Here is a 24,578-nt window from a genome sequence, read left to right on the forward strand (position 1 = left end):
TTACTAATTAAAAAGCTTGAAATAGTGTGTTACGTTTTTATTTTGGTAATGATTTGTGTATATTTCCTCTTAGTCCTTCATTACAAATGAACTGGAATAAAATACTAATTTGCTCGATGTTTCTTAACCAACAGTGTTAATGACGACAGGGTGAAAATTTAATAATGCAAGCGTGTTAAATAATAATAAAATCATTATAATGTAACATTATAACATATAATAGTAATTATCAGCATCCGATGCGTGTCGGGCGGACGCGCCTAAAAGAATAAAGCTCGAATACAACATAGGGCGACAAGCACTCCAATGCTTGAGAAGATTATTAAGTTGCGATATCAAATGTTAATCATGTTTGATTCATTCATCGTCGCTCTGGTTTCCACCGGCTTTGGGTTTGGGACCTCCGGCACGCTTGGCCATGATGATCTGGTCAATCTTGAGGATGGTGCAAGCAGCGCCCACGCTGTACTTCAGGCCCCACATCTTGGAGATGTACAGGTCAAAGATTTTCTTCTCCTTGGCATCAATGAAGGCATCTGTCTCTGATTCAATGTCGATTCCGGCGTTCTTCTTGCCATCCTACGGAAAAATATATTTGTTAGAAGACATCACACACACACACAAACATCATAAAAATTTATTGACAGAATTTTCCCATGGAGAAAATAAACCAAGATCGAAAAAGTAGGCGTAACGCTACTGGACAAAATTACTTTGCTAAAAAAATGGCATAATATAGGTGGAAAAAGAATTGTTCACGGGATAGTCCGAATGAGGCCGCCTTCTAATTTTTAATATTTTGATCTCTAATGAGTTAATGATGACAATAAAATTAGTTTTTCGATATCTCCAAAAATGACAAAGTTGCGAGCTTTCAAAGTAAACTTGGGTAAAACGTATGCAATGGTATATTGTGACGAGACACAATTCATAATTCGAATGGCAGTGCTGCAATACCACTGTGTATGTACCATGATGTCACTTTCCAAAAATTCCCAAAAATTACTTAAACAAATTTTCATGCGAGGACAAAAATAAATTACGAATTTCGAAAAAACTAAATTTGTATGAATTTTTCTGGCGAAAATTTCGAATTACGCATTTTTTTCGAATTAGCGGGGTTCTACTGTACTACAAAAAAAATCCGCACGTGGCAAGAGACTTGAAAAAAATGCATCTTGAAATTTAGGCAGCGTAATGCATTGTTGCCATTCATATTTCATTATGGCCATTTATTGTTGGAAGTATCATCACCGACATCTTTAAACAAATTTAAAAAAAAAAAACAGATTTAGTTCTACCTTACGGCATTCATTGCGATGCTTTATCTAAAAGTTCTTTTAAATAAACATAACCAAAGTTTTGTAAGCAGCCTTTAAAAAACACAAATGTTAGTGTTTATAAAAAAATTAAACTACAAATAGTGGTTTAAAAATATTAAAATAGTTTAAAAAGGTGAATAGAAAATCATTGCGATTCTTTTTCTAAAAGTTCTTTTAAATAAACATAACCAAAGTTTTTAAGCAGCCTTTAAAAAACACAAAAGTTAATATTTATGAAAAAATTATAATACAACCATATTTTACTTTATTTAAAATAATTTCTTTGTGTTTTTAGAGAAAAACCATCAAGGTATTTTTTGAGGATATTTAACATTTAAAAATATATTTGGAAAAAATACAGAGACGGTCACAAAAATAGAATAAAATATATGTAATGAATATTTTTCACGTTTTTTTTTTTAAAATTTAATTAAAATCAAATTATTAAGTTCTGCAAGTATTTTTGGTTTTTGTTATTTTTAAAGCTGTTTCGGCTTTCAAGGCCATTTTCAAACTGTCAGTTTTTGAAAATGGCCTTGTCAGAAAAAATTTGATTTTAATTAAATTAAAAAAAAGTTTAAATGGAGTTCTACGAATTAAAAATAAAAAATGTTATATTTTTCACATTAAAAACATTATGTTTATCCATCTGCGTAATAATATTCCTATTATTTAAAATTAATATATAATTCCTCTCAACCTTAATATGATGAATGATGTACATATTTGTAAATAACATGAAATTTAATTGAAGGAGACACCTCATGGGTTAGTTTGGGTATTCCACCATTTAGATGAAAATTCCCGCAATATTCCCAAAAAATTAATTTCCGGGAAAATATGTATGACTAAGTAACAGAAAAAAAGGATACACTGTTAAGTCTCCATTTTTCGCTTACTCTGGCGGTAGCAGATTTTGTAATATTGTCAGGTTATTTGTAACCCGGGAATGTTTGTTTTTCTTTAAAAATTTGTAAAATGACGAAGAGGTGATAGCGGCAGAAGTGTTCAGGTGGCAATCGATAACATACCTGATGCGCTGTGTGCAGACTGGCGAGCACCTTGTTGGCGTTGGTGCCAGAGTTGTCAGCGATGGCTTTGGGGAAGGCTTCCAGGGCGATAGCGAACCTGCGGACGGCGTATTGCTCGAGGCCGGGCAGGGTGTCGGCGTACTTGGTGAGGTTGCGAGCCAATTCTAGTTCCACGGCGCCTGCACCGGGAAGGAACCTGGGGAAAACAACATATGTTATGGATTGTCTACTTTAGCTAAAATTAATAAATAATATGTGTACATCGCACCATAGATCCATCAATATCCCATTTCATTAGAGCTATTTTTTTTAGTACAGAAATGAAACACAGGATATTGAATTTGTGAACTTCTACACATAATAATTCAGTTCAACTTATATAATTAACTTGAGCTAACCCACAAAACAGGAATTTTGTTACATTCATCAATATGATAGTGCAAATTTATCTACAATTTATTTTGCCAGTAACGAGGCACCGAAAATTGTAATTGCCGACAGGGGCAGTGAGAATATATAAAGTAGTTCATTTCAGAGCGATGTTATATTCTCAGTATCACCGTGATAGCCAAGTACGATAATATGTTGTACATAGATGATTTATTAAAAATATGATTTGAATACTTTCATCCATCTTCTTTTCTCAGAATTCCCGATAGGATAGTGATGTGTATCCGGGAATATTCTCCGACCTAATATAAGTCAGTAATTTATTTATTTTACTAGCTGTACCCCGCCACGCAATGCTGTGGATCAGTATGTGTCGTGTCCAACAGATGGCATGAAAGATATTAGAATACAAGGAGATATGCTGTGAGGTATGCCAGACCGTCGGCGGATCACGGTATTATATTGAGCATGATTTTAATATGCAAAGAATTTGATAATTTAGTTGAGTTTGTGTTGTCACTAAGCTAATAGTTTGTCCTCGTTTTATTAAAAATGCTTTTTTGTTCAGTGCAAATTTGTAAAAATGCGACACGCCAAGTGAAATTCAAAACAAATGGAATATCATTTCACCAGTAAGTACAAAAATAGAATGCAATTTAATTTTTGTTGAAGACGCTGATGGTGGTAGAAAAAAGGCAATGTTTTTCTTTTCAAATACAAAATATTATTACCATTGTTTTGTTTTTACCTACGAACTTTGATTGGAAAAATGGAATTTAAATACATCTTTCACCGTCTCCCGAGGTAAATAGTTGTTTCATGTAGTAATTAAGTTGAAACAAAGTGTTGTTTAAACAATTTGTGCGTGTTAAGTAAGCTGAGTAAGGAAACTTAAGCAAAGTAGGACATGCCATATATCTAAATTTTTGTCTTGTAAATTATACTTGTAGTATCTTAAATTATTTCAGATTTCTAAATCGATTTATGCAAAGGGAGAAGGGGAAACTGGTTTCCTATTTGCTCGTCTCACCTTGCCAAAATGATTTTAAACCAGCAACAAAAGACTGCATGGGTTGTTCCTACATTCAAACTACCACTTTTATATGATTCGGGTGAGCTTTGTATTTATTTTTATAAAGAATATTTTTACAGCGCCCTTGAGTTGATTTTTCACAAAAATGGTGCTATACAAATCACCCAATATTATTATTATTTTTAGATTTTGAGGTAGATAAGAAGAATTAATATTTTGTTGTTATTTACAGCTCTCAAGTGAACCCAAAATCTTTACTTCACTCACTACAGTGAACCAACACTATTTTATCAACCTAAAGCTCCTGATATAGGTATTCAATGCATTCAAATAAGGGACGTTATTAAGTATTCTCTGGTACCCAAATCAAATTATCAAAACTGAAATAGGCATTTCTAGCATTAACACCCAGATATTTAAAGAAGAGTGTCCCGGTGTGAGTTTGTTTTTTTTAAACAAATCTACAGTTTTATTATATAAATGATGATATCACTAACCTTAACATTAAAGGACACAGAATCAGTTTTGCTGATGATAACTGTTATATTATTTCAAGAAGAAAACTCGACGGAAATATTTTACGTGGCTGAATAAGTGTTTAGTACACTTAAAAATTGGCTGTAAATTAACTTGTTTATCCTTAATATAAGCAAAACTAAGTATATAACATTTTAGATGAGCTCGAGGGGCCAACCAGTAAAATGACTTAAACTAAAATTACACGAATGCCATAGAAATAATATTCAATGTCTCTGCCCAGTTACAGAAAAATTACAAAGCATAAAATATCTCAGGGTAGTAATTGACGAAAAACTTAGATTGGACCTACTCACAATTGGAAAAACACATTGGAAAAACTCACAAAACTTATATTTTTCTTTAAAAACTAAGAAAAGTGATAAATGAAATGTCTATTACGCTTTACGTCATTCTCAAATTGAATATGGAATTATAGGATGGGGATCTGCTGTATCTAAGTACATACATAAACTGAACAAAATTCAAAAAGGAATCATAAGACCATACTGAAAATACCCATAAGCCTTCGATTGAAATTTTCAATAGTTTTGATGTATATAATATTGAAACTATTAAATCCTCTACAGTACCGCATATTCATCACACTAGGTCAAATCACAATGACATCAAAATTATTCCAGGTCATAAAACCACATTCGGACAAAGAAGTTATATTTATTTTGCGACAAAACTCCACAACATCCTTCCCCCAAAATTTGAATGATTGAAAATCAAGAATAAAAATTTGGCTGAACGAGATCAATAAAAAAATATAGAAAACAAATAAAAATGAATAACTTTAGACCACCTCAGAGGTCACCGGCACAGGTCACCCTAGTTAGGAGGACTAAGAAATACAATTTACTATACATATCTTCACTATCAAATTTGGTATGTACAATGTTTAGATAGTCACGATAATAAACAAAAAAATTAAAACTAAATACCATCATAGGTTACAATCTCATTGGTTAGTTTGGGGATTTCACTATTTTAATGAAAATTCCCAGTGTTGTCAAAGTTACACTGGCTTCAGGCAGTGGAATTCTTAAATCAAATCATAGACATATGAATATTAGTAGACCTGCCCTAAGTGATTAAAAGCCTATTATCCCCACTCCCCATACCGGTTCCATTGGAGCCGGCTGGGCTCGCGTATGGCCTCAAGTGAAATTTGAAAACGTGACGCCACATTCTTGTGCGAACTATGGTCGAGGCATCATCGGTTCATTTTACGAAATAACACGGCAAAATGTTGACTTGTACTATGAAAACTTGTAAAAATAGATGTGAAAAAGAGAATAAACCCAATTGTCGTATTACATTCCATATATAAGCATTATTTTACTTTATTTTAAGCATATTCACATCGTATAATATAGATCAGTTTTAGAAACATATACTATCACATCGAGAAACGTCTGGACGCGAAACACAAAGCTTTGGGTTGCTGGGAAGTAAATTATGAACATTTATAAAAGTGTCTTAACTAAATACTTAAACGAAATATTCGACTCTGAAAATAGAACCGAATTTTTTTGCCGAATTTGGACTTAGCAAATTTGTTCATAACGTGGCGAGTAATTTGCGCTCCCATGTAAAAATGTCTATTCATTCAAAAGCAGATTTTACTTTTAAGAAGTAAATGGTGATATTATAATGCGAGATGCCTATTTACTGTCAGATTGATTTATTGACGAATCACAGTCAGCCTTACGCCCTTCGTTCTTCAACAGTTGATTTTACCCCTCGCCATTATCTTCTCGTCTATTAATTCCTTTGTCTGTGAATCAAATCAACAACCTTCCAACGTGCAAATCAATACATTAAAACAATTGTCAATATACCAAGATTAAAATGAAGAAGTACATCGTACGGATGGTTGCTTACTTTCCATCATTGGCGATGCCCTTGAAGGTGTTGACTCCATCATCAATGGCGCGCTCAATGTCATCCATGTAGTTATCGGTGGCTCCTCGCACCACGATTGTGGCGATGCGCGAGTTTGCACCCTCCAGACGGAACACCACGGTCACAGTGTCTCCAAATTCCTGCACGGAGATGGTGTCGCAGTAGCCCAACTCCTGGGCAGTGGGGGCAGTGAGGCGGGGCAGGACCTGACAAATTTAAAAGATGTTGTATTTTTCAGACAATATGTCCATGAATGTTCCTTTGATACTGACAATTCGTGGTGGAATTCCATTATAATAAAAAGTTTTAAAACTTGTTCCACTATATTTTATTATTGAGTGTCCAATGTTCCATTGTTATACAGTGTAGTATACAAAGGCAAAGATTAAAAATTGCTGAAATGCTTTTGTACAAAATTTGAAGAGACAACAAGATTTCTATGCATTGAACATTTTGAAAGTGAAATTCTAAATTATAATCTTAATTTCTTCTTCAAAATAATTGACATCGTCAAAACGGTCAATCTTATGTAAGTTCACCCTGTATGGGCCAATAATTTCAAAATACTTTTTCTAGCGTTTTCAATTGAACAGTACAAGCCGCGTTGATTGGCGCATACAAATTTAGAAATTGACCAATAGACTGCTTGCAATATGTTAAACTCAATACTGCGAATGAATCATCGCCACATTCAGTGTTTAATGAAGCAGCACGGCTCATAACCGGGGTTTCAAAATATTTGCACATTTCAAAACACCTTCATAACCTTCACTGGCTCAAGTGCCCTGAAAGAATCATTGGTATGAGGTCAATTCTTAGATCAGCAACATCATCAGCTGTAGGCAGACTGGTGGAACTTAAGCACAAACCAAATACTATGTTTGGTGATCGCGCCTTCGGAGCCGAAGGCTTGGAATAAACTCCCCCAGAACTAAGATGCATAAGAAGTCCAACAGAATTCAGGTCTAAACTAAAAACTAACCTCTTTAAGCTCTCATACCCTTAAATTAAATATACCTGTCTGAGAGTAGCATTCTTGTATTGCCTATAATAAATACCTCCTAATCTCACTTTTCTTATTGTTTTTACATTATTCAAAATCTGTCTTATACCGAGGGACGAATCATATTTAGGAAGAGGAATTCTGATCAAAACCTTGTACTGTAGTATTGCCAAGCATAAAATTTGCTTTTCCTTTCCTAAACAAGCGCATTAAAGAACAAAAATACATATTATTAAAATAAATTCCAGAAAGTCCAATTAGGTCCTGTGCATGTGAACCGTATCTAAATTTCTCTAATAAACAGTGTTAATCTCAAGCAACCTACCAGGTGAGTATGGTACTGTATATTATATTATGGTGTTCTATACATATACATTCCACATATATACATATATGTGAAATGTATATGTATAGCATCAATATAAACTGCTTGCTTCAGATGTCTTATAGTGTTGACTAACGGATGAATTATTTTAATGAAAAATGTTATTTTTAATTGTCAAGTCTCTGACATCCCTGAACTGTGTACTTATAATCTAATGTATCACATTACTGTAAAAGCCTTTTTTGGGGTTTAATAAATAAATAAATTATCTGCATGTAGAAAATATAAATAAATAAGAATAAAAACTTATGTACATTTGTACAGCGCCCTTGAGGTGATTTTGCACAAAAAACAGCGCTATACAGATCATCTAAATATTATTATTAAAGAAGCATAAAACCGCGTACATCTCTAGAGCCAAAACGGATAAAATAAAAATTCCTATGGCAATGTCGCCACGAATGTGCCCCCAAGTAATTTTGCATGTATGCAAACGATAGTAGAAAAATATTTCCTAATACAGGGTTGTCCAGGGATAAAGGGCACACATTTAGGGAGGTGATTCTACGTGGTAGTAAATACAAGTAAAAAAGATAACTTTTTCGAAATTTCAACGTTTTAAGGTACCAAAGTTGAATTGTTTGTATGACAAAAAGACAAATTCACGCAAATGTCAAAGCGGTGTACGAAAGCCGTTCTAATGACGAATGCGCGCCTTTGTGTTCATGTTAAGAACTGACAGGTGATGTAATTATAATAAATGTTCGTATGACAAATTTGCATCAAATTAGAACTGCGTCTGGACCGAATGTTTTTTTGCACATCCCTTGTACCACGGATCCACAATAAATGTTATGAGTGAAAAATTAAGTCATTAATTTCCTAGCGTTATATTTGAACTTACGGTGCCTCCGACTGCTTTGCTCAATCTTCTCAAATCGAATTTGGAGTTGAGTCTGACAGCCATCATCTTGTATTTGTTGATGAAATGCATGGCCATATCACCGAACTTGGCTCCGGCCACGATGACCTTGGCTCCAGTCTCGGAGATAGCCTTGATCTGGTTCTCCAGGAGGGATTCCTCTCCTCTACTGAAGTTCAGGAGCTCGTCGGCAGACTTTATGAGGACGGTTCCCTTGGTCTCTGTCTGGCTGATGTCCACCGGACAGGAGAACAAGGCTACTTTAGCGTCAGTGAGGCTGGACACGTCTCCCTCTACCTGGCGTTTGAACACCATTCCTTGGACTACGGAAGACTGGAGGAGCCCTGAACCCAGAATCTGAAAGTTGATAGTGTTATTAGTAAATTTAATAGTAATTCAAAGGGAAGAAAAATAACTGATGACAATATTTTGATTTGTGTAATGTCTAGTGCGTACTAACTGAATGTATCCTATTTACTGTTTATGATATTGGTCAATTAACATTTTATTGTTGAGTGTGAATGTTTTTATATCAATTTTCATATATATTATATATTAAAGGACTCTGTATAACATTGATATAAAGTGAAGATACCTTCCCAATGCACAAGTCATTTGGAGTCATTACGTGAGAGCAAAAAAAATAATCGTATAAAACAAAAGCATTTAATTACCTTGCATACTCTGATGTTGTCTACGTTGAAAGTGGTTTTTTCTGGAATGATGGATACGCATGCCTTGGCAATAATATCACTAAGGAAATCTTCTTGTCCGTACTGTTTTGACATAATGGATGCTTTCAGTCCAACTTTAACAGCTTCGAGATCATGGCAGTCCTTGATTTCGTAGCAGACGAGTTCTGGCAGGATTTCCAAACATTTGTTGAGGGCGCGTTCATAGCCATCTGCGATTTCGGAGGTAGTAATACCTAAACGCAGGAGATCTTCTGCGGCTTCTAACAAAGCCCCGGCGAGGATGATCACGAAATTTGTGCCATCACCGATCTCAGCATCCTGCATTTGACTCGCGAGGACCATCAACTTGGCCGCGGGGTGCTCGACATCCAGTTCACGGATGATAGTTCCAGCATCACTTGTGACAAACTGCTTGTCAATGTGATTTATTATCATCTTGTTCATCCCATTTGGGCCATAAGCTGAACGAACGCTCTGTGCAAATTGTTTGCAAGCGGTTATATTTCTGTATACGGCTTCTTCTAATCCGGAAAACATCTGAAAATCGGAGAAAAATAATAATATTTCGTCCGCCCATTGTACAACAACGAAATTGGTTATATTCTTCAATGGTACTTACACGGGCTCCATCTTTTAACATTTGAGCCACTCCGGGCGCTTTAGGGACGTGAAGGGCCATTTTGAACAGTAACTTGTTGAAATATCAAATAAAATAATTAAATGAAAACCACGTTGTGTTCAAGAACTTTCGAACGCCGGCCCACGAGATTTACGAATCCGTGAATTTAGACAAACAAGTTGACAACTTGAAATTACTAAAACTGGAGGTATGTTTGTAATGTCATTGGGTAGGTACCCAAAAGTATGAATCATACAGCTTTGTTTCACCTTCTCATGTAATCAATTTTCTCGTGGTCAATATAATATATTACCATCAAAACTGTTAAGCATTTTTCATAAGTATTATGAATCCCTTTTTGAATTTGAATATGATATTTTGAATAATATACAATTCAGAATAATCTAGAACCCCATTGTAAAAATTGTGTCTACTGTCACGGCCAGAATTGACATTCGTCCTTGTTTTGTTATGTTGGTTTTCCGTAAACAGCGGCCATTTATGTTATTTGACTTTTCTGGTCATCGCTTCTAATCTTGCCTTGTTCAACTTTGATAAAGGAACCTCGATCGATTTGCATGTAAGTAATCCGTTATTACGAGTGCAAAGTTTCTGAATCAGATTATAGATTGCGAGTGTCAGATATCCCTGTTTTTCTAGTGTCAATCAGCTGCGAAGGACCCAAGATCCTCGCCCCACCCAAATCCCCTTGCGCAGTTGTGGATCTTCCTTCAACATAGGCCTATCAGATACCGCCGTAATGGATATGATGGTGTCAACGTTGCAGCAGCAGCGTGCTGTGACGGAGCAGTTACGAAGAGAGGCTGCAATAAAGCGTATTCCGGTGTCCCAGGCGGTGGCTGACATCGTCAAGTTTATCACCGATCACGAGCAGGAAGATTGCCTGCTCGTCGGCTTCACCAGCCAGAAAGTCAATCCGTTCCGTGAAAAGAGCTCTTGTACCGTCTTGTAATTCTCTACACTAAGTATAATTTGTGTGAATGGATAGTTTGTTTAAAATATTTATATAAGTTAATGAATGTGCCCCTCTTGAATGTTTGCTCTTTACAAATATATATTTTAACATGTAACTCAATTTTATTTTACTATCAATAAAGGTGTTTCACTAATTTGCGTTTAAATAATTACCAATGTAGGTAGTATAATATTATTGTTTACTTTTGGAGAGGAGTGGGGGCCAATAAAATAATATAACAAAGATCAACCATTATTATAATTGGCTATTGTTGAACCTTAAGAATACTGAAGAGGAATGCTACTCCAAGGTGAAAACGAAGTACCTAGTTTCTCTTTTAATTTGAAATGATTTTTAAGTCACATTAAAAATTCTTTTTACTATGTAGGTAAAGTAAATAGCAACGGAATTGATAAATAGCATTCAAAATGTTTTTTTTATTGGCTATTTTTTTTATACACACAGGTACATATATAATTATACAAAACAAAAGACAGTAACAAAAAAACCCCACAACGGCGAAGCCTGTGCGTGGGCATTATAAGTTAAGAATTCAAAACATTGGTGGTTAAATAAAGAAAAAAATAAATATAGTACCTATAGTTGGATTAATATGATTTTACTGGAGTTTTTGCATAATTAATTTATAGTTAATAAACTATAAATAAATATTTAATAAACAGTTAAAGTTGAAGTTAAATGGAATTTTTTTTTTTAAATGTAGACGGTAATGGCATATTTTAGGTATCATATTCGTAGTACAAATTATAGAAAAAATTCTCTCACTTCCAGATTTTTTCTTACCCAGCTTTTAACATTTATTTTATACGAGTTTAGGCTCTGGCACATCTTGATGGAACTCGGCAAGGAATTAAACAATTTTGGGCCAATATAGTCAATGTGTCTTATTAAATCACACAAACTACAGAAGGCTCTGGGCAGCATACATGGTTATATTTTTCTAAACATTCTATTTTGGATTGAGCTCGTCTGGTCAGAAAAAAACGATTTTCCATAAATTTTTTATTTTTAAATGTATGCCATGTTCAAGTTGAAATGCTAACTGAAGCAATTGTTATTCAACCCTTGTGTGGAAAAACATCCTTGTACAAATGACACTGTTTTCGATTGTACAAAACAAGATCAAATCCATTCAAACTACGTGCCATATATCCATTTATGTTCAAAATCGTTTCAAAATCTTAACCACAGATGGCATTATAAGGCCTTTAGTGATGGCCGGTATGGCGCGCGTGCGTTCCTTTCATTACAACGAGTGGTTTATTTATGATTACAACCGATTACAACATTCATGTATGGGTCTAGTCAGTTCATTTTGAAACTGATGGTTTGTACAAACAGCTTTTGGATATTTTGACATAAATTAAACTTTTCCGTGAAGTTGAAGAATAGTGCTGATTGGCTGAAAAATAGATTGAAGTTTTTTCCAATCACAAATGAAAATGATCCTGATAAACTCAGCAGTGAAACTGACACCGAATAAACTGACTTTAAATTATTGTTGATTTATGGAAAAAACAGTGTAATTTTTTCTTTATTGCACTCAAAACTTATGAATAAAATTGATTTAACTACATAAAATGTTATGTCTAATTGAAGTACCTTATTACATACAAATTTATTTGGCTTTCAATATATATTATGCTCATTAGCATCAAATGAAATATTTAACAGCCAATAACTCAGAACACACTTTTTCTGCATAAGGGCTCAATAACAAAAAAATTACCTATCGTTCTTGAAAATTCATCTTCCTGTGTTTGGTTTTCTTCTGTTTTTACCTTGTCTGAACAGTTTTGGTATGTCTATTATTTATCATTAGTTGAAGTCCCTGGCTTTACCCAAGGTAAATAACCTATTTTCGAAATCTCATAAATACAGTGACCTTTCTCTTGTTTTGAAGGTCAAGTTTGCAAAACGTCATCAATATGAGAATAAAACTAGATTTATATAAAAATCAAATTTACGCCGCCCACCCGTCTGCCACAGAGACTCTTCTTTACATAAATAGATTCTACATTGTTTTCAAAATATTCATAATATACTCTCACATAACTAGTGGCGGCTAGCTCTAAGGAGTGTTGGAGCAAAGCACCCCTAAAATTATAATTATCAACCGATAATAATATTACCGAAAATCAAAGCAAATAAAATTAATACTATAAAAGTATGAAGTTAAATTCAACCGGTTCGAATTTTCGTTATTTGTATTACGTGTCGTAAGTCACGTGGTGCAAGCAAATTCCATATCGCTCATTTAGAAACGTCACCAGGGAACATCAATTATCTATACGCGCAGAGTGTGGATGTCGACCATAGTATTGAAATTTCTCTGAAAAATGAACGGCGCTCGCCAATGCCTCGTAAACTCTTTGGTGAGATGGTGCTACTTTAGTTTACAGTTCGCATACCGATCATTCCAGTAGGTGGCTACAAGCTTCAAAATTGCTAATTGCTAGTGTCTTTCACCGCAGAAGATTTATGTGACCTGACATAGGGATAGATTGGCAATATTTTTAGCGTACCCATTTTAGTGAGTACAAGCCGCCACTGCACATAACAATGTGGCCCACATGACGTAGGATATAGTAACCCCATAATTACATTGTTCTAATACACCTAAAATACAAATAATTGAAATTAATATGAATGGTGTAACTAAGTGACTCCAATGGAAATGCCTCCGTGGTTGCCCACGGCTTCTGAAAGGTAAATAAGAACAGGAAGTAAAAATGAAAACTTTCGTTTTGAGATCAATTCCTTTCTTTATTAAAAGCCATTCGGTGTTACATAAAATGTTGTGGAATTGTGACAAAATGTTTTGGGTTTTCCTATATATATATATATATAGCCGTGCATACAAATAATTTATACTTAGTAACATGGTATTAAATATTAAAGGTTTAAGACTAGGGGTATTCGTATAGGGTTAATACTTTTACAATAATTTTACTATGTGTATGTAAATATAGCATAAGAACTTCTTATTATTTTGGTGTCAAATATTCGTGATTATTAAAAATCCTACCAAACATTTTATTAATATTTTATGAAATGGGTGATTGTTTTAATGGGTAGTGAATTCTCTGTATGTCTTCCACTTACATTGTATAATATATATATATACCCGTATCTCCTAAAAGCAAGTACATAGTCACTTTACAAAATACCGTACAATACCTGGGTCTCACTCTACACATATGCTGATAAGGGGGCTTTTACTATATATATATATGAATATGATTAAAATGACTTGTTATTGTTTAATTAAACTAGGATTTGTTCAAAACGAAATGTTATTTGTAAAAATAGTACAAACACACTGTGTTGACTGAATGCTTACACATTATCTGTGGTCAGCAGCTAAAACTTAAGAATATATTAAATTTGTTAATATGAGTTCCAATGATTAAGAGTTTTAAGTTCTACCGATAGGTAAATATACAGCTACAGGAATCTTCTAATTTTAGTACAGAGTTACTCTGCCTTTAGTGGTTTTGTTGATTTATGTATAAATATATGGATGAGCACACACCAGTTAAAAATACATAAGTTAATTGTGCAGTTATTTTAAAAATAGGATTACAGCATTTATTTGTACCACTGCATTTGATTTTGTGCTCGCTTTGGCACAAGTCTACTATTTATGAAACCATGCATATAATTTAGGAATAGGATGAAATCTACTTGGTTTACAGAAGCATTTAAAAGAAGTCAAATATCATTTTGAATGCAGTTTTACCCGCTGACCAAAGACAAATCAGTTACACACATGTTTGTACCAATACACTATACCTAAAGAGTTCTAGTTTGTGAAAAAGGTTATCTTGACCTGTGTAACTATTGTATTTAATCTCTTGCATCTAACTGAAGGTGTTGTATTATGAAAACTTTCAATCCCGTAAGATTCAATAATTTCTCTCTAGTTCCTACGTTATTGATGTTTATATCGAGTCCCCCACCGGAGCTCTTACCCTCTATTTTACCTTATGGTTGAGCAATTGTTCTTTAATTTATCTGAGGGTTCAATCTAAACTCTAATGCAAAAACTTAAAGCAACAAATTTTAACAACTATCAGTCTTGAAAAATTAACAAACACTTTCAATACAAAAATTTCATCATCATTCTCTCCAATGGCTTACTGGATGATGTCTTGAAATGTTAACATTCACTTTTTGTGGCTAACGAACCGTCACAAACAGACTGCGAAATTGCAGCCAAACCACAAATGTTCAACAAACGTTAAACTACAACATTTTCACTAACAAATAATTAAATTTCGAAAGACAACCATAAAAATATAACAATAATTACAGATCACACTAAAAAATATCCTCATTCACAATAAGAATTCAATTAAACTTGAGCTTGGACCAACATAAATATAATTATAAAGTATATGGCAATGTTAAATTATAAATGAAGATGGAGGATGTTTGAATTCACAACATTTTTTCGTTGCTTTAAAAGTACATACATCATAATATTTGAATAAATGTAGAATTTGATCCACCGATAAGAAGTTGTTTTTTAAACTCATAATAGATAGGATCAAAGACATACATATTATATTACTTGGTTTAGGTATGAACTATATATCGCACATTTAATTTAAAAGCATAAATCGTGCATAGGTGTTAGGGCTGTGCTTTTGAGAATCAAAAAAATGAAATCATTTTATATACTGTCATATTATTAAAATAAACGGGTGCCATCTCAATAAACCTTTACAATAATTGATCATTAATATTATTATCTTCGCCGAGTTCACATATTTAAGACTTTCATCAATTTGAAAGTGCACTGTTTGGCGTTTGAGCATTTATCGGAGATATAGAATAGATAGAATGGCCAACAAGGTTACAAAATGTACCTTACTTACACAATAGATTTATATGTAATATATGTATACTTTAAATTGATGTAAAAACACAAGTTAATTAATTAATTGGCCCCGATGATAAACAAGGTGTGATCACCGCAGCTGAACTGACTATTTCGGTGACCCCATCTGCTGAATGACATTATAAATGTAGACAAACTTACTTAAAACCTGGTGTTGTCAAAGTACAATTCATGATTGTGTATCAATGTAATTAAATAATCATTATTGGACATGGCCCACAAATTTAACCTTAAGTTTACCTGGGGTATAAGTAATATATCTTTAATATCCATTACCAAGATCAAAGAAGTCATAAAATGTCATAAAAGACATTTTAAGTTCAAATAATTGATAACGAATGATTGTTTCGTTACAATCTTTAATGATATTTCTTTACCTATGGATCCGAACAGTGATTTTGATCCACGGTAAAACAGATATTGAGATTTTATGACTGTCATTAGATTTACATGGTTACAACCTTTTTGGGCTCAGTATGTTTTGTTTGCAGACCTTTTTGGGCATTTCTATTTATTCTACATCAATTACAATAATATTATTAATACGGAGAATTTAAATTCACAGACGGTAACATTGTAACATCCAATAAACCACAGAGGAATTTAATGATCAGTTCATTTGAGAGAAAACAACCAGCTGGGAGAGGGGCTGTTTCGGTGTGTTGATGAAAGTGGTGGTGAGCCTAGACCCTCTCTTGCTTCGCAGCCGACAGTTCGTCCGTCCCGTTGGAAACACTCTGATGGTAGAGTTTCAGCAACTCCATGGCGTCGTGTGCTTGTCGTTTCTCCAGAAGAATTCTACAAAAATAATTATTTTAAATAATTTGTTTAAAAAGTAATTTCTGGAAAATGAGGAAATAACATAATTAAGTAAGAAGAAAAAAACAGTTTCATTTCGAGATGTCTCTTTCTAAATGCATATAAAAACACAGAGTTAATATTAAATACTTTGACTGGTGATAATAAGAATAGAGCATACAATATCACACTCATTAATCAACTACATTCAAGATAAATAAAGAAAAAAAAATCTAGAGTTGTTACCTAGGGCTTAAAGTCAAACAATGATATCTACAAAAACATACACATCATTCTAGGCCTTACAGTCAAACAACGTTATATACAAAATAAAAATTGGAGGGATCAAAGTCAAACAATGTATTCATTGGGGTATGTTTTTTGTAGATAACATTGTTTGACTTTAAGCCCTCTAATTATTGATATGTTTTTTTGTAAATAATGTTATTTGACTTTAAGACCTATAATTATTTGTAGACAATGTTGCTTCATTTTAAGCCCTCAATATGGATATAATTTTTCATTGACTGTAAATAGGTATCAGATGGAATAACGTTATGTTTGGGTTAAATTTATATACATATATATACATATAAATTACTAGTGCAGACCTATTAAAGTCATGGGATATACAAAAAAATGTATTTTAAAAAATAGGTAAGAACAACAAAATATATTTTCTTCTTCAATAATTGCAAAATCATTTTAATTATACGAAAATATATAGGCATATAAATTTAAAAAAAATTAAATAATAAATAAATTGTAACTGGTGAGAATCGAACCCACATTGGTGGTGTTACTATTGTAAGAACGGCGGCATAAATTCATTGTAATATGAGCGTTAGGTATATTTCAGTTTTAGAATGAAGTACACACATCCTATATGATATTGTTTAATAAGGTCTATCCTTTGATTGTAAAATTCCTTCGTGGCATTATTTATTATGTTTTACAACATCTAACACAATAAAACTCAGCAGTTGGTTGGAAAAAATACATAAAATTATTTTCAAATAAACTTTTTGCAAAATACAAGAAATTAATGAAAGCACATATAACAATAATTGAAATAATGTAAACCATATTTATTTGTCAATTATCAAATATAAAAAAAATAATAGAAAAAAAAAACTTTGGAAACAATGATTTCTTCGAAGGAAGCAAATACTTTGGGGTGTGTCATTATACAAAATGAAAAAACACACTTTATAATAAACCACTTTTTTATTGAATTAATGATATCTGGCTACAGATAGGCTGACAGTAAGTAATTCAATAAAATAGTGGTGTATTACAAAGTGTGTTTTTTCACTTAATAAATAACGATTTCACTTGCTCCAAAATAATTTATGCACCACAGGAATTATTGTATGGAAAAAATAAATAAGTATTTCTTGGTGGGAAAGGGTGGGAAGTATTATAACCATTTCCGTACCATGCTGAGTGCTTGCGGTAAGTTAATGAAGACAAACAATACAGTGAACATAACTTTCCAAAAAGTGTTGCCGTTAGAAGCAGTGGCGGCTCGTGTCTTTTGGGTGTACTATAATAATAATAATAATAATAATTGGATGACTTGTATAGCGCCGTTTTTGTGCAAAATCACCTCAAGGGCGCTGTAAATGCTAATATTACACAAAATTGGATTATTGACGTTGTTGTAGCCCAAAATGCCTTTTTTTAATAATAAACCGAATTTTCGAATAAAAAAATGGTTTTGGACTAAACAACATCAATAATGTCGATTTTTTCCATCTTAGCACTCTATCACACTCAAAAGTCACGAGCTGCCACTGGTTAGAAGTGAATAATTCCTCAGGGAGCTGACCTAATAACAATGGCATTCTAGGAAAGGAAATGAATGCTGTGTGCATTCATTTCTGCACTACTACTAGAAACAAATAAATAAGTAAACAGTAGATTTCCGTACCAACCCTCACAATATTAAGCAGTAAAATGTTAATTCTTTAAAATTCCCATAAATAAGATGAAATATAAATGCACGGGATACCTCTCTAACCTCACAAGGGTTACGTTTGTTTTGTCTGCTGGCTCGGCTTGTCGAAGGTTAAAATAATAATACGTGAACATTTTCTGACAAACAGTTGAAATTGAATCAGAAACAATTATTGTTGTAATAAAATCCACACACAGGCAACAAATTACTACAGGAACCTTAAAGAGTACGAAATCAATGCGTAAAAACAAACTTTGTTTCACTGTAGAATAAATTTGAAAAAAAAAAAGAATGAAAAAATACGATTTACCTTCCAGACGCCTCCTTTAATTGCTCTAGAAAGATCTTGTTGTCTTTCTCTGAGACAATATCCGCCAGACTATCGGGATCCATGTCGGAGAGCAGCTCGAGGTCCTGCCCCCCGAGGAGAGAGATGTGACAAAGATTGTGCTGTAGTCGACCAACGAGGCTTGCCACCTGGCCTTTATCCTCCATCCCGATATCGTCCGTCTGGTCCAGGGAGATGTGGCACTTGGGGACATTGGGACACCATCTCTCCGGCCCTCTCAGCGCCATCAGACTTGTGTCTGGCTCCAGAGTGGCGAAGTATTCCTCGTCATCCACTTCAGTCCCGTCCGACTCCAGGACTATGGTAATGGACGTATTGTCGACGGGAAAACCCAACTTCTCTGGTATTTTTGACAACAAATCTTCCAGGGAAGTTGCAACCACCCCCTTCCTCTTCTCTCTCTCCAGATCGCAAAGTTTGTAAGGTTTGCTTATGTCATTTTCCATTTTGGTAACTAAAACAAAGGAAATAATATGTCATAGATGGTTACTCACTTATTCAAGTTATAAATGTGAAAGCAATAATATAATATCGTCGAGTGATAAAAAAGATTCCGCAAAATGAAACACGCACAAAAATAAATTATTTTCTTATTCTGTTTTCCTGATGAAATGAAACAAAACTATTGTCAAAAATGACAGCCGAGGCAGAGACAATAATAATAAATAATTTTTCTATCCTACTCACTGTAACTTGAAACTCGATGGTCACTTTCACAAAAAATCAGAATATTTTCACGGAGGATTTCGCGAGGAACCAAGTGTCTGGCACCGCCTCCCAGACTAGGATGAAAACAAATACGGCCCGCCCAACGACCCGTGCGTCTCCCCGCTCTCTGGCTGTGGGCGGCTGCTGTAGGCCGGGCGGGAGGACGAACTGTCTAGACGCGGCGCGCGGCGATTTCAAAGGCGCTCCGTAATCACCACTGCCGAGATCGATACCCCTAAAGTTAATTTAAAAACGGGCTTGAAACTACATTATTATTAGATCGAACTAATGGAGAAAGTTTTTTTTAAAATCTGACTTCATTTTCGATAATTACTTTAAAAAAACAACAACAAAAAATTATAACTCTGTTAACTAAACTGTAGGTAAGTAACAATTTCTTCACATCAGTTTTATATTTATAAAATAAAAACACAAATATTAGCTGCCGTTGAAGTGGTAGGTACCAGATTAAGGGTCTAATTTCCCTCAGTAGTGGTATTCCACTATCTACCACTTCTGACAGACTACTCTCCTAGACCGTCCAAAACTCACACGGGGTATCTGCTCTTGTAAATGATGTGATGAATTTTAAATTAAAATAAATATTTAAAGTTCCTTGGAATTAGGGAAATTTTGTTATGTATTTATATCGATGTGCTCTTTATTGAATTCTCTGCTTATCTAAGTTATTTATTAAAGTTATAAAGTTCTGAAATTTAAAAAAAAGGTGCGAAGGTTTTGTTTGCACCTGTTTATGTTCTTATTCTTAGAAAAATCTTAGGTGTAATATTGTAATTTGTGTGTTTTTAATATTAATTCAGTTAGAGTGATTCACAACAATGAAAAATATATAATTTTTATTTTTCTAGGATATTTTTTTGTCAGATTATTTATGATTGAAAAATGATATGTCAACGTGAAAAAACGAATAAACATGTTCGTAAAATTTTCAAGTAAATTTTTTAATGCATAATGTTATTATCTATATGTTATTTTGGTAATTATTCGGAAGCGCTGGACACGGATTATACAAAATATTTTAAAATAAATCCATCATCTGATTTACCTTAATTACTATGAAAGGAATCTGACTGCATTTGGGAAATTTTTAATTTTAGCATTTTAATTTTTAACGTACAGAAATTCGCTTTCGTTGTATGGGTTTATTTATGGCCGGAATAATTTCTGAAGATGAAATTTTCTTTTGTTGGTATTCCTGATACGAGTGGCTAGAATTTTTACCATTTACTCTATGCAAATACTAGATGGGTACTATTTTGGCCGAGCTTGAAAAATAATGAAGGTATTTAGGTTTGTTTTATAAATAAAGAAATATTTAAAAAAAAAATTAGGTTCTTATGGGTTAGGTTGGATTATTATAGGTTAGGTTAGGTAAGGTTGGGTTATTAAAGGTTAGGATATGTTAGGTTAGGTTAGGATAGGTCAGGTTAGGTTAGGTTAGGTTAGTTTGGGTATTATAGGTTAGGTTAGGTTGGGTTATTATAGGTTAGGTTAGGATATAGGTTAGGTTAGGTCGGGTTATTATATGTAAGGTTAGGTTGGGTTGGATTATTATAGGTTAGATTACGATAAAGGTTAGGTTGGGTTATTAAAGATCAGGTTAGGTTGGGTCATTATAGGTTAGGTTAGGTTGGATTTTTAAAGGTTAGGTTAGGTTGGATTATTATAGGTTAGGTTAGATTATTATAGATTATGATTGGTCAGATTAGGTTGGGTTATTTTAGATAAGGTTAAATAAAGTAATTATTATGATAAACTAATATAAAAAATATTTCGTACTATCCTTGTCCAGCGATTCCGAATATTTACCGTCATTTTAAATCTTGTTTGTAGTTCTATTACGAACTATACTATAAAGACACATTCATAAACATCCTGTAATAAGTACAATTTTGAACGATTTCTGTTAACATACAAATTTCACACGTTTACGAATGTAAAGATTTTTTTATAAAACCTACAAACATAAGATAACAGATGAAAGGTAGGCAAATGGTGGCCAACGACAGTAGTTTATATTCCGTATCAATATTTGGAAGTGTGATTTTTTGTTTGAGTAAGGGCGAATCCGAAACCTCCAAATCTCCAAATTCCAAAGAGTCCAAAGAGATGAAAAAAAGAGTTTGAAAAAAATCTTTCTTTCTCATTGTGATAGGTACGCCACTGCGTAGGGATCGTGCATATTGTTAATTATTTAAGTTTGATGTTACAGAGACACGGAGAAGACCAAAGGAAAACTTCATGCAAGTTTTGGATCGATGTAGAAGCATTTTAATTATCTACCTTTCCTTTATGTAAAGATTATGTTTGTCCAACGTTGTTTAGATTAAGGATTCTTTAGTCATTGGTTTAGATTTTGCGTGGTGAGGGAACATCTGGCATTGTTTGAAAATTGATTTTCTCTTAAGCTCGTAGGTACTTACCTTTAAACGCAAATCTTTATTTCATGATAATATTATGTTATCTCATTAGTGTTTCGGATCAGTCACTATTAAGCTTCCATGGCAGCTCTGTTCTTCAGAGTTTGTGAGAAATTGAAAAAGTTTTTGGGGTGTTTGAGTGGAATTATAATTAATGATATAATTATAAAAGCCCAAATGCCACAAACTTCATAATTAATTGAATCCATGATCCTTGCATAAAGGCTGCAAATAACCTCGTTGGGTAGCCACTTAATCATTTTTTTAAATTATCTTTCCTTAGGACGCCGTTGATCCTTTCGGCACCGGTGCAGTCATTTGAACACAGTTGAAATTTATCACATGAGAACGTGTCGTTTATACGACTAGGTTGTGCAATCATTTTCTGTGCCCCTGTTTTTCCTCCCTCCTACTTATGGGTCTATTCAAAACCTACGTTCACTCCTTCCTCTCCCCAAAAATACCCTTCGCACAGCATCGCCATATACGACATAGGCCCTGAGTGAAAAATTATTTTCTTGTGTGAGTTAATGTAAAATAAGATAATTTCGCCAATATATTACAAAGCTTTATTATGGAAAAACAGCAGTCAAAGCTATAACGTTTGATTTGGAGGGGATGAGTATTACATTGAAGGTGACCGTTGTAAAATAAGATAGATCCAACGTTCAAATGCACGGAGCCAGACAAATCGACATGAATATGACGTAGCTATTAAACGCGGAGTCCATCCAAGGGAATAGAATGCACAATAGATATTGCATTCGTTGTGGAATGGATATTAGGGTTTTATTACCGTCACTGGCGGGGTCACGAGCGGTCATGGTAGTTTCTACGTGAATCAATAGTGGCTGCCCCCACCATGTTTACAATAGGGTGTACTCCAACTGCACCAGACCAGGACTGGGGGAGCAGGAGGTGTAAGGGGTGGATTGGGGTAGTGCAGTCCCCCCTTCTACCAGCCCACCCTCCCAACTAGACAGGAGACAGGACCTCCCCGGGCGGTGCAATGCACAGGAGTAACCAACACTGAAAAGCCTGAGATATGGCCGAGAAAAGGAACTAGCTCACTCACTCACTGACTAAACTAGAAATAACAAATACTGATGACAACATCAACTTACGTAAGTAATTATTTTTTGTTAAAATTATGAAGATATTTTTCATATTCGAAGAAAGTTATATGAAAGAGTGATAGTTTCATAAATAATGATAGTTCTGTAAAAAGTAGACCTCGTGTCTAAAAAGTGTCTTTCTAATTTACCATTATTTAAATCAAAAACAGAATTTCCTCACACAAACTAATAATTGTAAGTAGGTACTTAAGATCCACCTACTTAATAAGGAATTGAAGTCATTTATTTATTTTTTAATGTTCTCCTTCTATCTTAAAAACCAATGTATATTGTTTTTTTTACCAATGTCAATTTAACAATTAAAATAGCTTTCAAAATTTACACAAAGCCCGCCAGAACGGGTACGTATGACGTCATACATACCTACCTCATTTTTGTCGATTAACGGTAAGTTCAATCCCACCCGGGTCGGTATGAAATCAACAAATCCCAATTTAAATATTTAGCAAGATTTCGAAAAAAACATTAATTCTTTTTAAATAATTTGTAAACCGCACTATTGACCCGTATGCGAGTCTTTGCAGTACAACTTGGGACAAAATTGTCCGTATTCTTAATGCAAATGGCTGACCGACCTATGAGGAAGCGGTGTAAGTTCTGTCAGACCCGCCGACCAATCAAAATTGGGCGTTTAAATCTTTTACGGTTTCAATAGTTTTTAAATGATAATTTAATAATTGTACATGAAATTATATACATTAAAACTATATATTCACAATCAGCGTTTGTTGATCCACATGAATATAATATGTTTTTAAGCCATAATAACCTTCACTCAAGTTCCTTATTATACCTACGACTATAAACGATAAATTTTGTGTAACATTTATAAAAAAATCATACAAGGAATTACTTGCACAATATATCCAAAGAATGACATTGCTTTTTGCAAATTTTCTTCCGGCAGGTCGGTATAAATGATATTGAATAAATGCGAAGAATTTCCAAATAAAAACGAAATTTCGCATTTAAAAAAACTTTACTGAAGCATAGTCAAAGTTAGCCACCTAGTGAAGGTTAGCAATCTAGTCAAAGTAAGATGACAGAATAACTGGAACTACTTCAATGAATTCAATTAAGAGTGCCCATAAGATAAACCAGACAAAACCGTGCATTAAATATCCCTCAATGTAACACTAACTCAAAACAAGACACATTCATTAATAATGATTTTGACTTATTTAATCAATAAATAACATTCACATAATACTCGTACATATTACTCAACACAGAATAGATCCACCGCCTTCCCCTCTCTCCCACTGTTGAGGCAAATATTAACCTTCCTTTAACATTATTCTTGCATTTCCCATCCAATTTACCTACAAGTACCTAACATTATCTGACTGTACCCAAGTGTTTGTGTGACATTTTACAACAATAAAAGTGACTGTAAAACCGGTTTATTGATGGAGCCTGTTTGATGAACATCTATTTGTGATCTGTGCTGTTATTGATATCAACTCAGGGTAGAGGGCCTGTGCAGTGATCATATTCGGTTCCCTCAGTGTCT

General features: G+C 33.8%; 3 protein-coding genes across 4 annotated transcripts; 1 reads left to right on the forward strand and 2 right to left on the reverse strand.

Moving 5' to 3' along the window:
* Positions 1 to 22: 22 nt before the first annotated feature.
* Positions 23 to 9,941, reverse strand: CCT8 (chaperonin containing TCP1 subunit 8). The gene is made up of 6 exons (XM_089637424.1): positions 9,771 to 9,941; positions 9,131 to 9,688; positions 8,439 to 8,813; positions 6,186 to 6,412; positions 2,354 to 2,549; positions 23 to 579 (listed from the first exon to the last, which is right to left on the reverse strand). The coding sequence occupies exons 1-6, from the start codon at positions 9,828 to 9,830 to the stop codon at positions 358 to 360; spliced, it is 1,638 nt and encodes a 545-aa protein (XP_089493550.1). The 5' UTR covers positions 9,831 to 9,941; the 3' UTR covers positions 23 to 357.
* A 276-nt stretch (positions 9,942 to 10,217) lies between these two features.
* Ggamma1 (guanine nucleotide-binding protein subunit gamma-1) lies at positions 10,218 to 10,900 on the forward strand. The gene is made up of 2 exons (XM_089637125.1): positions 10,218 to 10,350; positions 10,431 to 10,900. The coding sequence occupies exon 2, from the start codon at positions 10,531 to 10,533 to the stop codon at positions 10,741 to 10,743; it is 213 nt and encodes a 70-aa protein (XP_089493251.1). The 5' UTR covers positions 10,218 to 10,350; positions 10,431 to 10,530; the 3' UTR covers positions 10,744 to 10,900.
* A 2,624-nt stretch (positions 10,901 to 13,524) lies between these two features.
* LOC149420010 (DNA fragmentation factor subunit alpha-like) lies at positions 13,525 to 19,606 on the reverse strand. 2 transcript variants are annotated; one of them, XM_089637127.1, is made up of 3 exons: positions 19,468 to 19,606; positions 18,742 to 19,234; positions 13,525 to 16,471 (listed from the first exon to the last, which is right to left on the reverse strand). In XM_089637127.1, exons 2-3 carry the CDS (start codon positions 19,224 to 19,226, stop codon positions 16,357 to 16,359), a joined length of 600 nt encoding a protein of 199 aa, XP_089493253.1. In that variant the 5' UTR covers positions 19,227 to 19,234; positions 19,468 to 19,606; the 3' UTR covers positions 13,525 to 16,356. The 2 variants fall into 2 exon arrangements, with proteins under 2 accessions (XP_089493253.1, XP_089493252.1); XM_089637126.1 differs by lacking the exon at positions 19,468 to 19,606 and adding an exon at positions 19,354 to 19,432.
* Positions 19,607 to 24,578: the final 4,972 nt, after the last annotated feature.

Source organism: Hesperophylax consimilis, chromosome 11 (genome assembly GCF_061612785.1).
Source record: "Hesperophylax consimilis isolate HC1 chromosome 11, BYU_Hcon_1.0, whole genome shotgun sequence".
NCBI classification, from domain to species: domain Eukaryota; kingdom Metazoa; phylum Arthropoda; class Insecta; order Trichoptera; family Limnephilidae; genus Hesperophylax; species Hesperophylax consimilis.

Coding starts and splice junctions, on each gene's coding strand:
- CCT8 (XM_089637424.1), bottom strand. CDS start 9,830: ATGGCCCTTCACGTCCCTAAAGCGCCCGGAGTGGCTCAAATGTTAAAA. Junction 9,689..9,770: donor TGTTAAAAGATGGAGCCCGT/GTAAGTACCATT, acceptor TCCGATTTTCAG/ATGTTTTCCGGATTAGAAGA. Junction 6,413..8,438: donor GCAAAGCAGTCGGAGGCACC/GTAAGTTCAAAT, acceptor TAAATTTGTCAG/GTCCTGCCCCGCCTCACTGC.
- Ggamma1 (XM_089637125.1), top strand. CDS start 10,531: ATGGATATGATGGTGTCAACGTTGCAGCAGCAGCGTGCTGTGACGGAG.
- LOC149420010 (XM_089637127.1), bottom strand. CDS start 19,226: ATGGAAAATGACATAAGCAAACCTTACAAACTTTGCGATCTGGAGAGA. Junction 16,472..18,741: donor TTAAAGGAGGCGTCTGGAAG/GTAAATCGTATT, acceptor TTATTTTTGTAG/AATTCTTCTGGAGAAACGAC.